The 15974-nt window shown below is 40.1% G+C and overlaps 1 protein-coding gene across 1 annotated transcript in view; it reads right to left on the minus strand.

The window, feature by feature from the left end:
• Positions 1 to 15974, minus strand: part of LOC131219330 (DExH-box ATP-dependent RNA helicase DExH14) — a 148714-nt gene that overhangs the window by 106950 nt on the left and 25790 nt on the right. The window contains exons 10-16 of the mRNA XM_058214411.1: positions 15370 to 15441; positions 15170 to 15286; positions 14910 to 15071; positions 12736 to 12801; positions 12500 to 12652; positions 12316 to 12399; positions 24 to 98 (exon numbers count right to left, since the gene is read on the minus strand). Of these exons, the coding sequence (XP_058070394.1) occupies positions 24 to 98; positions 12316 to 12399; positions 12500 to 12652; positions 12736 to 12801; positions 14910 to 15071; positions 15170 to 15286; positions 15370 to 15441 (729 nt within the window). The remainder of the gene's footprint in view (positions 1 to 23; positions 99 to 12315; positions 12400 to 12499; positions 12653 to 12735; positions 12802 to 14909; positions 15072 to 15169; positions 15287 to 15369; positions 15442 to 15974) is intronic.

Below are 15974 nucleotides of genomic sequence, written 5' to 3' on the forward strand. Positions count from 1 at the left end.
ATAGAAACAAAACTGTGCCTCACCTTTAGCAGCTCATACTGTGGATGTGTCTCATTCTTAAATAAATCCACATCTTCCATTTTTCGCGAATTTTCAATCTGCTTCAACATGTCATATCATAAATATAGTTGCAAAATGTGCCATCAATAGATACATGACAGATATTTGAATGTCTGTTTTCTGCAAAAGAGACGTACTAAATCCATAAACAGAAGCATCTCACTAGAAAAGGATAAAATAAAACCACACTGCTTGAGCAAGAACTCATTTTGATTTATATTATGCAGAGGTATTAGTTCGTTACATATGTCCATGCATGTGTGCATTTACATACATTTACACAGGTTGTTCACATATATCTACATTGTCTGCAGTCAGTAGGCAGGAAACCCAACATGTTTTAAATTTAGATTTAATCCCATTCTGGAAGCCAATTTCAAAACACATATTGGATTCCTTCCAACCGTCTTTGGACAGTAGGAGGCACCAACTTTCATTGCAGACCGTGTGTACCAAATTGGGGTCTAAAGATATACTGTGGACCCAGTACCAACAGCATGGTCTTTGTAATGCCATTATGATGTATCAGATCCAGCTCAATTGTCCTCCTTTCTAAGTGTCCCTTATCTTCAAGTTTTTTGAGTTCTTATGAAGGTCAAATGTGCATGCTACTGAATCAGGTACTTGGAGAGACATAACGCAGTCATGAGGAGTATCATTGTATTGTTCATTGCTATCTCCTTTCATGTACTGATTTACCAAGTATATTTTTGAATAGTCATGCGAGCACCATACTGGACTCTTATTATTAATAAGATAGTGTTATCATGCATCCCTCCCTCTCTCCCCCCACCTTATTTCAACTTGCTAACAGAGCACTGATCTGTGGTGGACCAAAGATCAAGTTGGTGGGACCTATTGCTGATGTCATCAGGCCATATGGATGATGGAGGGATACGACCATAGTTCTGATGAAAAAAAAAAACCACATATTTGAAAAGAATGATTTCAGAAGATTTGTGGTAATTTTTGAAAGAATTTAAGCTAAGATTTTTAGTGGAGTTTTTTCAGATCTAAGAAAAAATTCGGGAAAAATAAAAATAAAAATCAGTTCAATTTCCGGTTCATAGAGATTTTGTAGGGCTTTCTCGAGGCTATTTGATCCATCTGTTTGATGTGTATTAAGAATCCCAATCTGCAGAAACTTGAATCATTCATGTGATTTGAATGTTCTATGGTGCTTTTTATGCTATAGTCTCATCTCCCAGCCCACTTTGGACTTTTTTACTGTGTTGTAATGCAATCTCTGATTTAGAGTACTTTTTGACATGTTAAGGTGATCACATGTTATATTATGTTGGCTCATATGATGATTTGTCAGTGTGTGAGTGCTACATAAAATGAAGTTGTGTCGGGGAGTAGCACGTGGCTGATCAGGTGATGTAGTGGGTATAAGATCTGAAATACTGAATTTGTGTGGTTATTCTTGGCTGTCTTGTGGTGATCTACTACAATGGCAAGAAATAGTGGTTCAAATCAGTGTTTTAAATATCGACGATATCAGCCGATATATCATTTTCAATTTTTGATCCATGTTTTTGCTGTAAATCATGTTAAACCAGTGTCAAATGCTTACAAATCTATGATTCTCTATGTTTTCCATTAAAAATTATTGGAACTTTGATTTTGAGATTTGGGGGAGATGGGTTTAGTTGCAGAAAATTGAGAAAAATCTAAATTTCTCAACTTCTCGCAAATCAGTTGCTATCTTTGTATCCAAACACAAAATTAAACATGTATGTAACCTCATCTAGTGATTCTTCTTTTGCTTTTGAATGTATTGCTTGGGTTTCCATACATGGCTTCTTACATTTATAAATTATATGAATAGACTTTGAATATACTTGCATAAGTTCAGTTGGAAAGCGCATATATTAGGACCCCATATAAACAAAACCCCTATTATGTGCACTTTTTTTTTTAATGTTTTGACTTCTATGTGCGTATTGATGTCTTTAGTAATTATCCCTAACGTTTCAATGAAAAATTCGACCAATTTTCCAATGTTCCCATGTTTCCCAACATCAACGATAAATTACGCAATACAACTGATATATCCCATGCGATAACCGATATGCATCCATATCCCAAGAGTGCAATACATTACACGATAACGATATTTAAAGCATTGGTTATTACCCAAGTATGTTGTGGGTTAAGTGATATTTACCACGTTTGTATGGCGGATCCTCAGAGGGGCAGTTGCGGTAGATTCTGTTGTTCAATCCCAAGGGGTGCAGATGGCCTCGAGATGCAACTATTGTAAGCAGCCCAATAGGCAGAGGCCCTCCGTGGAATCTGCTGATCATATCTTCTTCCACAGTGTCAGGGCAAGATTGGTCTGGGCCCACTTTGCCAGGATTTATGGAGTGCACATGTTGCGCAGTCTTACGATAGGTGAATGGCTCTCCCATTGGTGGGGCTCTCGTTCAGCTTTCGGACCTTCACCTCCATTCAAAAACCAGGTACTGTGTTTTATATTGTGGGAGCTTTGGAAATGTAGGAATACCGCTAGGTTTGACGGGATCTTGGTGCGTGACGAGATTCTGATTTCCTGAATCACCGGATGGTTGAGAAGAATCACTAATAGTCGACCCTCTATGGCTATTCGCGCCACCAGCCAAAGCAGGGTTCTGTCTTCTTTGGGGATTAATCTTCAGCCCCAGCACGATGTATCCCACGTCGTACGTTGGTCAAAACCGCCAAGTGGGTGGGTCAAACTCAATGTCGACGGGTCGTCTCGGGGTAACCCAGGACTAGCAGGAGGAGGGGGAGTGTGCAGGGCTGCGGATGGTCATCTTCTTTTTGGTTTTTATGCTAGATATGGACGCACTTCTAATACCAGGGCTGAAATTCGAGCGGCCCACAATGGACTCATACATTGCATCAATCACGACCTGAAAAACATCATTCTTGAATCCGACTCATATATGGTGGTCAGTTTTCTGTCGGGTACCTCTTGCCCGGGCTGGAAGTGGAAGTGTTGGCTGGACAGAATTCGGATTCTCTGTTCCTACGGTAATGTTCAGTTTCATCATATTTGTGGGGAAGGAAATGGGCCGGCGGATGGAATGGCCAATTTAGGTTGTGGGAAACAAGCATCAGCCCTTTTCCATAGCATTGCGGCTCTCCCTCAGGTGGTGAGAGGCCTCTTGTTCCTCGATAAGGTCGGCTTGGGGACTGTCAGAAAGAGGTTCAATCGCTAGTGGTAGAGGATTAAGTTGCGGCTTCGGCTCGGGCCCAAGTTTTCTCTTGTAAAAAAAAAAAAAACAGGGATGGGGCGTCTTTGTAAATCATATGATAGGTGGCATCAGGCTTCTTTTCTGCTCTGATGGCAGCCCGAAGTGTCTTTCGTACAGTGTCCTTTTCATGGAATGAAGGCTGTGTTTTAAAATTTTTATAAAAAAAAGTGATATTTACCGCCAAGTATAAACCAGATGGACAGACAGACAGACAAAGCAATATAAAGCACAGTTAATAGCTATTAGTTTCACTCAACACGGACTTGATTTTAATGAAATTTTTCTACCCATTGAAAAACTGAACCCTATGTAAGTTTTATCATCTCTTGATCCTAATAACTCTAGGCATCTATCGTAATTAGATGTCAAGTATGCCTTTCTTCATGGAGATCTATTGGAAGAAGTGTCTATGCCTAGGTCACCAAGTTTCTACCATCAATAGGTATTGAGGGTATGTATGCTCATAAAGGCAATGAACGTAGCCCCTAATTCATTGCTCATAGAATTAGATTGATTGGCCTGAAGTCTTTTAACTGCTTGATCCCCTCCACTTTTGGAATAAGAGCAATGAACGTAGCCCCTAATTCACTTGAAAGAAAACCTTGCTCATAGAATTTTGATATAAAGTCCGTTACATCCTTTTAAATCACATGCCATACTTTTTGAAAATAGAGCATTGAAAAACCATTAGGACCCAAGGCCTTATCCTCACACCTCGAATCTAAAGAATATTTAATTTCTTCTTCCGATATCGACGCTTCAAGGAACGAGCCATCTTCACTTGACAAATTCCGAAACTCTAAATTATCCAAGCACGGTCTCTCCTATTGATCACCGCAGATCAATTTTTTATAAAAATGAACTATGGCACAACGAATTTGACTCTTACCGTCCGAACTCCATTCACAACTAAATTAGAGATTATATTACCACGCACCCAGGCACTAACAATACTGTGGAAGAAGCAAGTGTTTTTGTCCCCCTCTTTGAGCTAAACCGCTCTGGATCTTTGCCACCATTTAATTTCCTCTTCTTTCACCCCGATCACAAAACACAAAGATTATGCTGCCCTCTATCATCCGAGGATAAGCAACCACTGCCCTCTAAAATGTCTAAATCATGGATTTCTTTCAACGTACTATCAAAATCCTCCTCCCAATCCCCAAGCACATCTTTTTCCAAACATTAATCTTGTCTTTCAATAACTTCAGCTCCCTGCAAATTCTAAAACTGGCATACCCATCGACAGATAGCAAATTCCACCAATCAGTGATTAACTGCTCAAAACCTTCAATTTGTAGCCAAGTGGCTTCAAATCTGAAAGGTCTAGGAGCCCAATTAACCGCGGCCACATCAAGCACGATAGAATGGTGATCATACACAATCCTAGGCAAACTGCACTCATTAACCAACAGAAACTTTTCAATCCATTCTGCAGATACCAAAAATCTGTCCAATCGCGATAATGTAGCATTAGCTTGGTCGTTACACCAAGTAAAATTCACTCCTACCATGGGAAGATCCACTATATCATGATGGGCCACCCAAACTGCAAAATTGGATATACTTCGAGTAATACGACCCCCCTTAGGTTTCGCATGACAAACCACATTGAAATCACCCCCAACACACCAAGGTTCGACCCAAATCTATCTAACACTGTCCAGCTTAGTCAAAAAAGGATCTCTCATGCGATAAGAACAAGGCCCATAGACTGCAATGAAGACCCACTAGAACCCTGACAAATCTCTCATAACAGAATAAAAAGAGAAATTTTTGCCAAAAAAGGAATCGACCATAATCCAAAGATCAGCATTCCAAGCCACAATAATCCCCCCCGCAGCACCAAAGGCATGTGGCTCTCTTAACTTTGCAGCCCAACCCTCTTACATTCCAAGACATAATGATCATTGAAAACCTGCTTTAACCGATCTAACCCTCTTACCTCCACTTACTTTCCCGACTAATTCATAATTAATGAAGCACTCAAGACCAGTGTTCAAAATATCGGTATCACGCAATGTATCGCAACCTTGGGATATAGATACGTATCGGTTATCGCACGGGATATATTGTTTGTATCGCGTAATTTATCGCACTTTTTGGGAAACATTGGGGAAATGGTCGAATTTTTCAATGAAACTTCAGGGATTATTAACAAGGACCTTAATACACACTTTTAAATCATAAAATCTCAAAAAAGAAGTGCACATAATAGGTTTCCTTTGTATAGTGTCCTAAGTTATGCGTTATCTGATTGAAAAAAAAAAAAAAAAAGCAATTAAAGCTTTGGATCAAGCTGATATTTGTGTGGTCTCTTCATCCAGGTCTTTGTGACCTTACCAACAGGTTAGATGGCAAATAAAAATTCCAGTGGACCCCACGAAGTTTTAATGGTGAGGATTCAATTACTACTGTTAACTGTGTTATGGTCCACCTACGACTTGGACCTACCTCATTTTTTTGATCATGCCCGAAAATGAGATTTCAAAATGGATGGACAATGTGGATGTAAGGCACATACATTACGGTGGGCCCCACAATTAGGGATCCACCGAGTGGATCCGAGGATCCACCAAAACAGCACCCAGAGTGGACGCAGATTTACTGCGAAATTCTTTCCCTGGAAGTTCCCATGCTGAGAGAGACCACCATGATTTTTTTGATGAATCCACCCCGTCCATACGTTTAGCTTGATCATTTTCGGACATGCAGCCAAAACTGAGCCTAATCTAAGAGCCAAATGGGCCACATGAGATAAAACAACGGAGATTGAGCAACTACCATTAAGCCATTCGCATGGCCACAAAAGTTTTGTATTAGGCTAAGCTTTAGTGTTTTCAGTTCATCCCAGTGGGAATGACCTTATAAACGGTTTGGTTGTCATATAAATATCAAGTTGGAGCCCATAAAGGTTTCAATGATAAGAATTTCTTTCCCAGTTTTCTCTCTCGTATGACTCGCTTGACTCTTAGATCTATCTCAATTTTGGCCACATGTCCTAAAATGATCCGCAAAACGGATTGACGAGGTGGATTCATCACAAAAATCACAATGGCCCCACTTAGGTTCCCAACGTAGGAACTCTGAAATCCGTGTCCACCCCCAAGTTGGGGTAGTCCCCCAATACGCGGGGGAGTGAATTAGGTGTTACACGGGAATAGCTTAATATGTGTTACCCCTATTGTGTGGCCCACATGGGTGATATTTTTGTATATCCATGCCGTCCATCAGTTTCTCCAACCCATTGAGTGTTAGAAATATCGGCGTCGCGTTACGTATCGCATTCTTAAGATACAGATACGTATCGGTTATCGCATGGGATATATCGGTTGTATCGTATAATGTATCGCTATTGTTGGAAACATAGGGAAATATTGGGAAATTGGTTTAATTTTTCGATGAAACTTTGGTGATTGTTAAAAAACACATCAATACACACTTATAAATCAAAACATTGCAAAAAACAAGTACACATAATAGGTTTTCTTTGTATGGGGTCCTAATCTATGCGTTGTCTGACTGAATTGATGAAAGTATATTCATATAATTTATAATTGTAAAAAGATGCGTGGAAACACAAGCAATACATTCAAAAGCAAAAGAAGAATCGCTGGATTAGGTTACAGTCATGTTTGATGTGATGTCAAACAATTTGTGAGAAATTGGGAAATTTTGAATTATTTTTTTTCAATTTTTTACAACTTGGCCCATCTCCTCCAAATCTCGAAATCGAAGCTCCCAATCCATAATTTTTCATGCAGAACATGAAAAATAATGAATTTGTAACAATTTGACACTAATTTAACATGATTTACAGAAAATAAGAACATCGAAATTCGAAAATTCTCACGAGATCGAACATGTGGGATATATCACACTACTAGTGTGTTTCGTATCGCACTAGTGGGATACAAGATATATCGTGGGATATATCGGTCGATATCGTCGATATTTAAAACAGTGAACCCATTTGTGGATGGGGTTCCAAAATTTATGCAAATCCAAATCTCAGGTGGACCATACTGTAGGAAAAGGTGATTGAGTGCCCCCACCATTAAAAATTCCAAAGAGACCATCGTAAGGTTTTGGTAATTTTTATTTGCAATCGAACATGTTGATAATGTCAAGAAGATCTGGATGAAGGGAAAATAAAAAGATAAGCTTGATCCAAAACTTCTGTGGCCCACGAACAGTTTTTAATGGTCATTCATCACCATTTCTAGTGGTATGGTCCATCTGAAATTTGGATCTTCTTAAGATTTGGTATCACGTCCTACAATGAGATGGAAAAACAGATGGATGGCATGGATATATAAAAAATACATCAAGATGGGCCCCACACGGTTAGGGTAACACCCACTAAGTTGTTCTCGAGGTAACAACTAATCCGCTCTCAGTCCGCTACACACGGACGAGCGATGTGAGTGGGGGACCTTGACTGTGGGCCACAACATGATGCATGTGTTGTATCCACACCATCCATCGATTTGGATAGATCATTTTAGGGCATCAACCAAAGAACGAGGCCGATCAGAAGCTCAAGTGGACCCCACCACAGAAAACAACGGGGACAATCCAGCCACCGTTGAAACTTGAAACCTTCCTAGGGCCCATCATAATATTTATTTGCGATCTAACCTGTTCATGAGTACAGGAAGATATGTACTAAGGGAAAACACAAATATCAACATGATCGAAAACGTTTGTGGCCCTCAAGAAGTTTTAATGGTAAGCGCTCAATCCCCACTGTTTCTATGATGGGGTCCACTTTAGCTTTGGATCTACCTCATTATTTGTCCCATGACCTAATTTTATACCTAAAAACATATGGACATAATGAATATAAAATATAAACATCAAGGTGGGCCCCACCGTAAGTGTTGTACTGCTTTAAATACACCCGAGTCGCATCAAATCCACTCCTTAGTTAAGGAGAGAGCGAGCCGACGAAACCCTCGGCCTCGTCTTCTTCCCCGTAAGCTTCGGAAGTCCTGCAATTTTGAATCCGATCGAAAGCCCAAAAATCTCACCCGAATTCCATCCCTTTTCCAAATCCCTCCCAAAATCCCCATAACCTCAGTAGGAATCTGATTTTTTCCAAAGAATCTCTCCAGAAAAAAAAAATTGAGGGTTTTTAAGGTTTTTTTACCTGATCCAGCTCGACGTTTGGCCCACCAAATTCGATCGAAGGAGATTACCTAATACAGATGTTTGAGGTAAGAGAGATTTTTTTTATATTTATATATATATATATATATATATATATATATATATATTTGAATTTGTGGGGGTAGCAGCGAGGATTTTGCCTCATATCACCAAAAATGATGCATGCTTTATCGTTGGTATTGCACAATATTTTCCGATATCTTGCGATATATAGGCGATATAGCAAGATATTTATATATCGCACGATATTTTGAGATATCTTGTGATATATCGCACGATACACAAAATTCCCTTCTTCTTTTTTTCATTTCTGAGCGAGTTTTACTGAGTTTCGTATCGCTAGCTAGCGATAACAATAATATTGGCCAACATATCGGCCGATAGTATCGATATTACGAACACTACTCAAGACTAAGAACTTCTCTCCAACCCTTCAAAGACTTCTCCAGCTTCAGCATCTAAACCTCTTGTTAGCATTGAACTCCTCCACCTTGTACAAAATGGAAAAAATTAATACACGTCCTCATCTCGAACTCCATTCGATATCTCCACCATAACTCCCACCCGAACCAGTACACCTTTAACCCACTAGAACTGCTTTGCGGATATTGAATTTGGACCCCTTACGTCATGTCGGACCTCCACAATCTTATAGGATCCCTTCCGACAAGTCGAGATGAGATCCTTACCTTACCCATTTTTTCTACACAGAGGAGTGATGACCAAGACCTCCACCAAATCCCCCTTAGGGTTTGCATCAACCGACACCAGCTCTTCCTCTATTTTTTCCGTCAACAATAGGTCTTCAATTGAACCATCTCCTGCCCTACACATTGCTACTACCCATCGATCACCTAGAGGAACACTCTCTAGATAATTATCTTGACTTTGGTCCTCAAGTGTCGACCAAGAGGAATCTCCCACTAAAGATGGCGAAACGCCTTCCTAGTGATCTTCTCCAACATCCTCCTACAGAATTTCTATCGGCTCCTCTACTTGAGAGATGCTCTTTAGGGGACGGGAATTAGAGTGCCTTCGAAGAATATAAGCACGCTAGTCAGAGCAAGTCTTGGAAAACGTGTGCCAAAGATAGCATAGGGTAAGCACGTGTTGGAGAAACAACAATAGTAATTGATTCATCCCCTGCATGTGTCCCAATATCTAGTCGTTCATCACATGACCTCTAAATTTCAAACGGGTACATGTCACCCAAGCAACCACTCTACCATCTGATTTGAAATTTTTATTTTTATTTTTTCAAAAAGCAACCCTCAAAGGTTCCTCTAGGCTCTCCTCTTGACACGTGTCCCAAACCTGGTTTGGATCCTCTACAAAGCTACCAACTCCCCTTTCTGACCTAGCTTCAGTGCCCAAGCCTCCACTTGATGTCAGGCTCGAGATATAAATGATAGCTCCCGCTACACACCAGACATTCCATGTTGCAACGATAAGCCTTCTCCCTTGACCAACCCCTTCTCCACCAATCCCTGCTTCACACACACTCCCTTTTTGTATCCAGCGCACTTGCAGAGCATTGAGCTCATGCACCATCACCCATCTCAGATCATTTGCCATTGTTGCCGACCGGTGGAGCAGTCTCTCGCCTCCTCCATATATCACCCCAACGGAGCGGAACAACCTATTTCACCTCCCTTTGCACCCTCAGCTCTAGGAACTCCTCTCCCACCATTACCAAAATCACAATAGGATCACCCAAAGAATTTTTCCTCTTAACGCAAATCCTCGCCACCCCTAATTTATAATTCTTCTGTCACTTGGTCAACAACTACTACCTCCCCAAGACAGGATCCAGCCATTAGAAAGAAATCACAAGCCCAGTGTTCTAAGGGCCTGTTTGATTTTTCAACTCAATAGTAATTACCATGTAAATGGGTAATAATTATTTACCAAGGTAATTACCACATCTTTCCAAATGCATATGTGACAACTTACTTTTTTAACACTTAAATCGAGAAATTTATAAAATCAATGTGGGGCCCATCGTGCTGTATGTGACTTATCCACACTGCTCATTTGTTATGCTAGCTGAATTTAGGGCATGAGCAAAAAAATGAGGAAGATCCAAAGTTCAAGTGGACCACACCACAAGAAACAATGGGAATCAAACGCCTAGCATTAAAAACTTCTTGGGGCCCTTTAAAGTTTTGGATCAAGCTGATATTTGTGTTTTCCCCTTATCCATGTCTGTGTGACCCTATGAACGGGTTAGATGATGAAAAAACCTCAATGTGGGCCCAGTGAAGGAAACAACTTTCAATGGTGGACGAATTAAGGCCACTGTTTCCTTTCATTTGGGCCATTTGAGTGTTGAATCTGCCTCATTTTTCGGTTCATGCCCCAAAATATTCTAATAAAATAGATGGACGATGCGGATATATCATATGCATTTCGGTGGGGTCCATAGATTTAAGTCAACATTTTTTTATCGATTTTCGAGGTAGAATTACTCTCACAATTTCAAAAAAAGTGAAAAAGTAATAATTACTTATTTACCATGATTTACATGTATCATGGAAAATCAAACAGGCCCTTAAGGGATCCCCCAATTAGATACCAAGACGTTTGTCCACCAGAGAGAAAATTCCTCCCACTTCCGAATCTTCTTAATCGGTCCATCTCTGTGCATGACTCCAATAGACATCGAAAGATCCAGGTTCCTCTCCAGATGCACCCAAATCTAGACCTCATTTTCTCCTATGGCTCTGATCATATAATCATCCCTAATCCACCCACAACACTCTTCAATACAAGTTCTAACATGAGGCAGAGAAGCATCAGAAGTAGTCTTGGCAATTGCAAACAATTGCAACGATTCCAAGCTTACACGCACCTATGTTGTTGCCGGAGCACTCTGTCAATATCCACTCCCCCGCATCTAATTGCAACTCCTGCAAAATAGCTAGAGCCTCTCCAGCCACCACATATTTGAAGGACGCGGAGACTCCATGTGCAATTTTCCTAACCCCTTCCTTCCCAACTTAGCTATCCCCTTGCTCTTGGGCCACATTCTTAGTAACAGGTTCCACCATATTCCTCCCTGATTTAGATTGACCATCCCTGTTCTTGAGCTTAGGACCAAACCTTGCTCTCTACAACTGAAGCTTTCCACCGCCGAAGCTTTTGCCATGAAGGAGCTTATCCGATGGTCGTGCAATATCCTCTTTTCTTCGCCAACCACTTTTCGCCATGGAGTTACTAGTCCCTAACAAAGATGTTGGCATTGAAGAAAATTAAAGAAATGTTGTATACAAAGAAAAAGAAAATTATCAATAATATCGGCGATATTATCAATAATATCATTGATATTTGGAGCAATACAAGTCACAAGCTAGGTGTGATTGACATTGATGCTCCAACTTGAGGGGGAATGTAAAGACATGGAGTCATGTAGTCATTCGGACTACCAGTTTTTTGTTTTATTGTTTTCTTATTCCATGTACCATGTATATGTACCATCCTAGACTCCTCTTATTATTAATAAGATAGTGTTGGTCTCATTGACTAACACACACGATTATGTCTTAATTCTATCCCTCTCTTTCTTCTAATTTTCATCTTCTCCTTCCTCTATCTTTTTCCCCCTCTTCCCTTGTCAATCTCAGTCTACCTTATTTAACTGTACTATGCACAAGAACATATTAAATTATGGCCAGACAAAAATAAACAGAAAAATGGATATGTATCCAATAATACCAAAGCAATAAACATAAACATATAATAAAAGAGTCATTGAAACGGTATACCGAAAGCACTTACCAGCATATCCAATAAAAAATGATTTTAAAAAATAAATAAATAAATAAACCACACAAACAATTACCAGTGTTTTTGCTGTTTTTCCTGTGTCTTTTCGTGAATGAACGAAAACCATTGCCTGATGCCCTTGCTTTAGTGAATCTGCGACCTGATGTAAGCCGTGTCGTATCAAAACCTCAAAGATAAAAGACAATCAACAATGGAGAAAAACCATCATTATAATAAGGAGAACCATGTGGGAAAAAGACCTTATTATAGCAAATCTCATTCAATAAGTTGTTACGAGCAACAAAGTTCGGCTCAGAGATCCCAATATACTGCTGTGCAAGAGGCACTGGACGGTAGCTAGAGTCAAAAAAGAACAAGCCTGCTTCAGGATTCACCCTCAAAAAGTTCGCCACCTGCATATCAGAGATGAGGCATATCAAACTTTAAAATGGTCCACTGTAAACACTGAACAAGAACTGAGAAGTGAAGAGAAAACCTCCAAATAATTGGGCAGCGTAGCTGAGAGACCCACAATGCGTATCATAGTCTGTGTTGACTCAACCTGTCAGGGAAAGCAGAAGAAAACATTTGAAAGTAGAAAAATAATTACACCTACAAACACATTTCAATAAAATATACACGAGAGAATCTTGGAAATGGCCAATGTTGTCATGTGCAACTGCTCAATTGTGTAACTTGCCCCAGATCACACATCCGCCCCCCCCCCCCTCTCTCTTCTCCAATTTGCACGAAGCTTAGAAAGAGCCACTTTGATCAGTGTGATGTGCCCTCCTGTCGATAAATGTCAACTTTACCACCTTGACAGCTTCCTCGCAAACCTTTCCACCACCTTACTCCATATATGCTTTGTCGGCTTGCCAAAGCATAGCGGAAGTCCAAGATAACTAGATGGGAAAGATCCCCACCACATCCGAAAATCGTTGGCAAAAGATGACACTTCACCTCACTTTTCACTACATTGATCTTAAGACATGATACCAGTTCGTAACATCCCAAAAATTTTCTTAAGTTGTCCACCTTTGCTTGATCCGCATCACAGAATAAAATTGTATCAACCGCGAACTACAAGTGAGATATCTGACTTGCTTGTGATCCTTTGAAACCAAAAATCAGCCCCGCCTCTTGTCCTTGAGCTAACATTCTGCTTAGCTTTTGCTACCACTACAGACAGAAAAAAGGGAAAGAGGGTCCCACTGCTTTAAACCCCTAGATGCTTTGAAGAAGCCCTTTGGTGACCCGTTCACCAAAACTGAGAAGTGAGCCAAAGACACTCAGAAATCCAATGGATCCACTTACTCCCAAGACTGATCCTCTTTAGCATGTACTCAAGAAATCCCCAACCAACATGATCATAAGCCTTTTCAATGTCAAGCTTACAAACCACACCTTTTTGCCTTCTTTGTGCCTTGAGTCTATGCATTCATGGGCCAACAAAGTGTTGTCTAAATCTCTCTATTTGCCACAAAAGATCCTTGATTCTTGGGAATAATGGCTATGAAAGTTGCTCCCATTCCTGCTGAAAGCCACCCTTCCCCAAAAAACTCTTTGACGAAATTCACCACATCTTCTTTAACTACCTCCTAAAAGACTTGAAAAAAAAGGAAATATATTATGTGCACTTCTTTTTTGAGATGTTATGATTTAAAAGGGTGTATTAAGGTCTTTTTTAACAATCACTGAAGTTTCATTGAAAAATTCAACCATTTTCCCAATGTTTCCCCATGTTTCCCAAAAAGTGCGATAAATTACCCAATACAAAGGATATATTCAGTACGATAACTGATACGTATCTGTATCCCAAGGATGCGATATGTAACACAATACAAATATTTCGAACACTGGCCTCAACCAAACCCTCCAAGACTTCCACCAGAATCGAGGGCGGCGGTAAAACCCCCTAATCCACCGATAAGATATTTTTGACCAAAAGAAGTCCTGAGGAGTGATATTTCCAATGCTTCCTCCATGTGCGTCTGATCTAGCACGGGATCTCCCCTATTTTGTGAGATAGGGTCCTCCACGATTAGGATGGGGGCTAGCAATCATGGCAATGGAGGGCCGAACAGCTTCCCTGATGGATTGATTCAGGACTAGCGGCGAAACAGGAAATAGGGGAAGATGGAGGAGTAGAGAAGACATCAATGGCATTTAGAGGAGGTGAAAAGGTTGTCAAAAAACCTGGTAAGGAGGTAACAGCTCGGCCAGAATGTACCAGTCTTGATATGAGAGGGAGATGAAAGTTCTAGGGTTCATCTTCATCTTCAAGAGTTCTAGGGATTAGAATGAATTGTACTGGTATGAGATTTAAAACTTAAATAACTATTTACCACTATTATATATATAGCTGCACACACGTGTATTAGAGAGAGAGAGAAAGATGATCCCATGCTCTTAAAAGCACTATTAATTATATTGCTCCTAGTTGAATTTGGACAATTGGAGAGTCCAGCTGATAGATCCAAATTGTCCGTTAGGCCTATCAAACATTTCAAGGTCGGGTACCCATTGCCACCCCTAAAGGTGAGACTATATGCAAAAGTCATGCTTGTCCGCTCATCAAGAGGGCCACCATTATACATAACAAACGTATGATTTAAATAAAAGTGCAAATGGTCCACATTCACATACATGGTTTCTTTAGGAACTCACCTGACGGAGGGTGCGAGCAACTAATGCCTCTATTACAGGACCTCTATCATCATTCAGTAAGTGTACTTCATCAATAATTAAAAGCTTCACCAACATAGAAAGCGACATGTCACTGCTTTTTCGAGTTATGACATCCCATTTCTCAGGTGTTGTTACTATCATCTGAATGGCATAACAAAAAAGAAGCCATAATTTATACCTCTGCATGCTACCATAACCAAATGAAATGCAATGGTGCAAGAACGAGGGGGAAAAAAAACCTGAGTCACTTCTAGTTCATTTTTGGTAAGTTGCATATCTCCTGTAAGTTCTTTCACAGTCAAATTCAAAGGGGCAAGACGATGACTAAATGTTGATGTAACCTCTGCAGCCAGTGCCTATTAACAAGAATCTGGTTACAAATTAATGAACAGTTGAAAAAAACAGTCAGTAGGTTAAATTACAGGTGAGAAACTAGTACCTTCATAGGAGCGACATAGACAATTTTAAATTCATCTTTACGCAAGAAACCATCCTTAAAGTGTTGTTTGATCTGCAACGTGATCTCAAAATTAACTAAACCAAATAATGGTTGATGAACCATTGAAGGCACAGAAGAAAGTAAATCTGAAGTTTCTGTGGGGGGTTTATCTCAAGGAAAACATGTGGGTTATTTGAACCAGATAGTTCCAATCCCACAATGAAAGGAATCACCAAAATAAAGAAGAAATATACAGTGTTCGATCAAGCTTTTGTTCAACCCAACAAACTGTACATGTAGAGCCCACCTGATGATGATCCAACTCATCCATATAGTGGGCCTCACTATGTATAGGTGATAAACCCAAAAATAAAATCTGAAAGGTATTGCTGGAGATAACCCGAAATCTCCAACAAATAATCCCAACCATCCAACTCAGCAGTGTTAAATGTATACACCAGTTACAGTACATCTTCATTGGATGGCTAGTATCACATAATAGAAGAGAGAATAGGGCATTGCTCCTATCATGATGGGGCCCACCAGATCAGCATCTTAGATTACTAAAAAGATGGATCCACTAAAACTGCCACTGTGTCGAACAA

The sequence above is a fragment of the Magnolia sinica genome, chromosome 11 (genome assembly GCF_029962835.1).
Source record: "Magnolia sinica isolate HGM2019 chromosome 11, MsV1, whole genome shotgun sequence".
NCBI classification, from domain to species: Eukaryota; Viridiplantae; Streptophyta; class Magnoliopsida; order Magnoliales; family Magnoliaceae; genus Magnolia; species Magnolia sinica.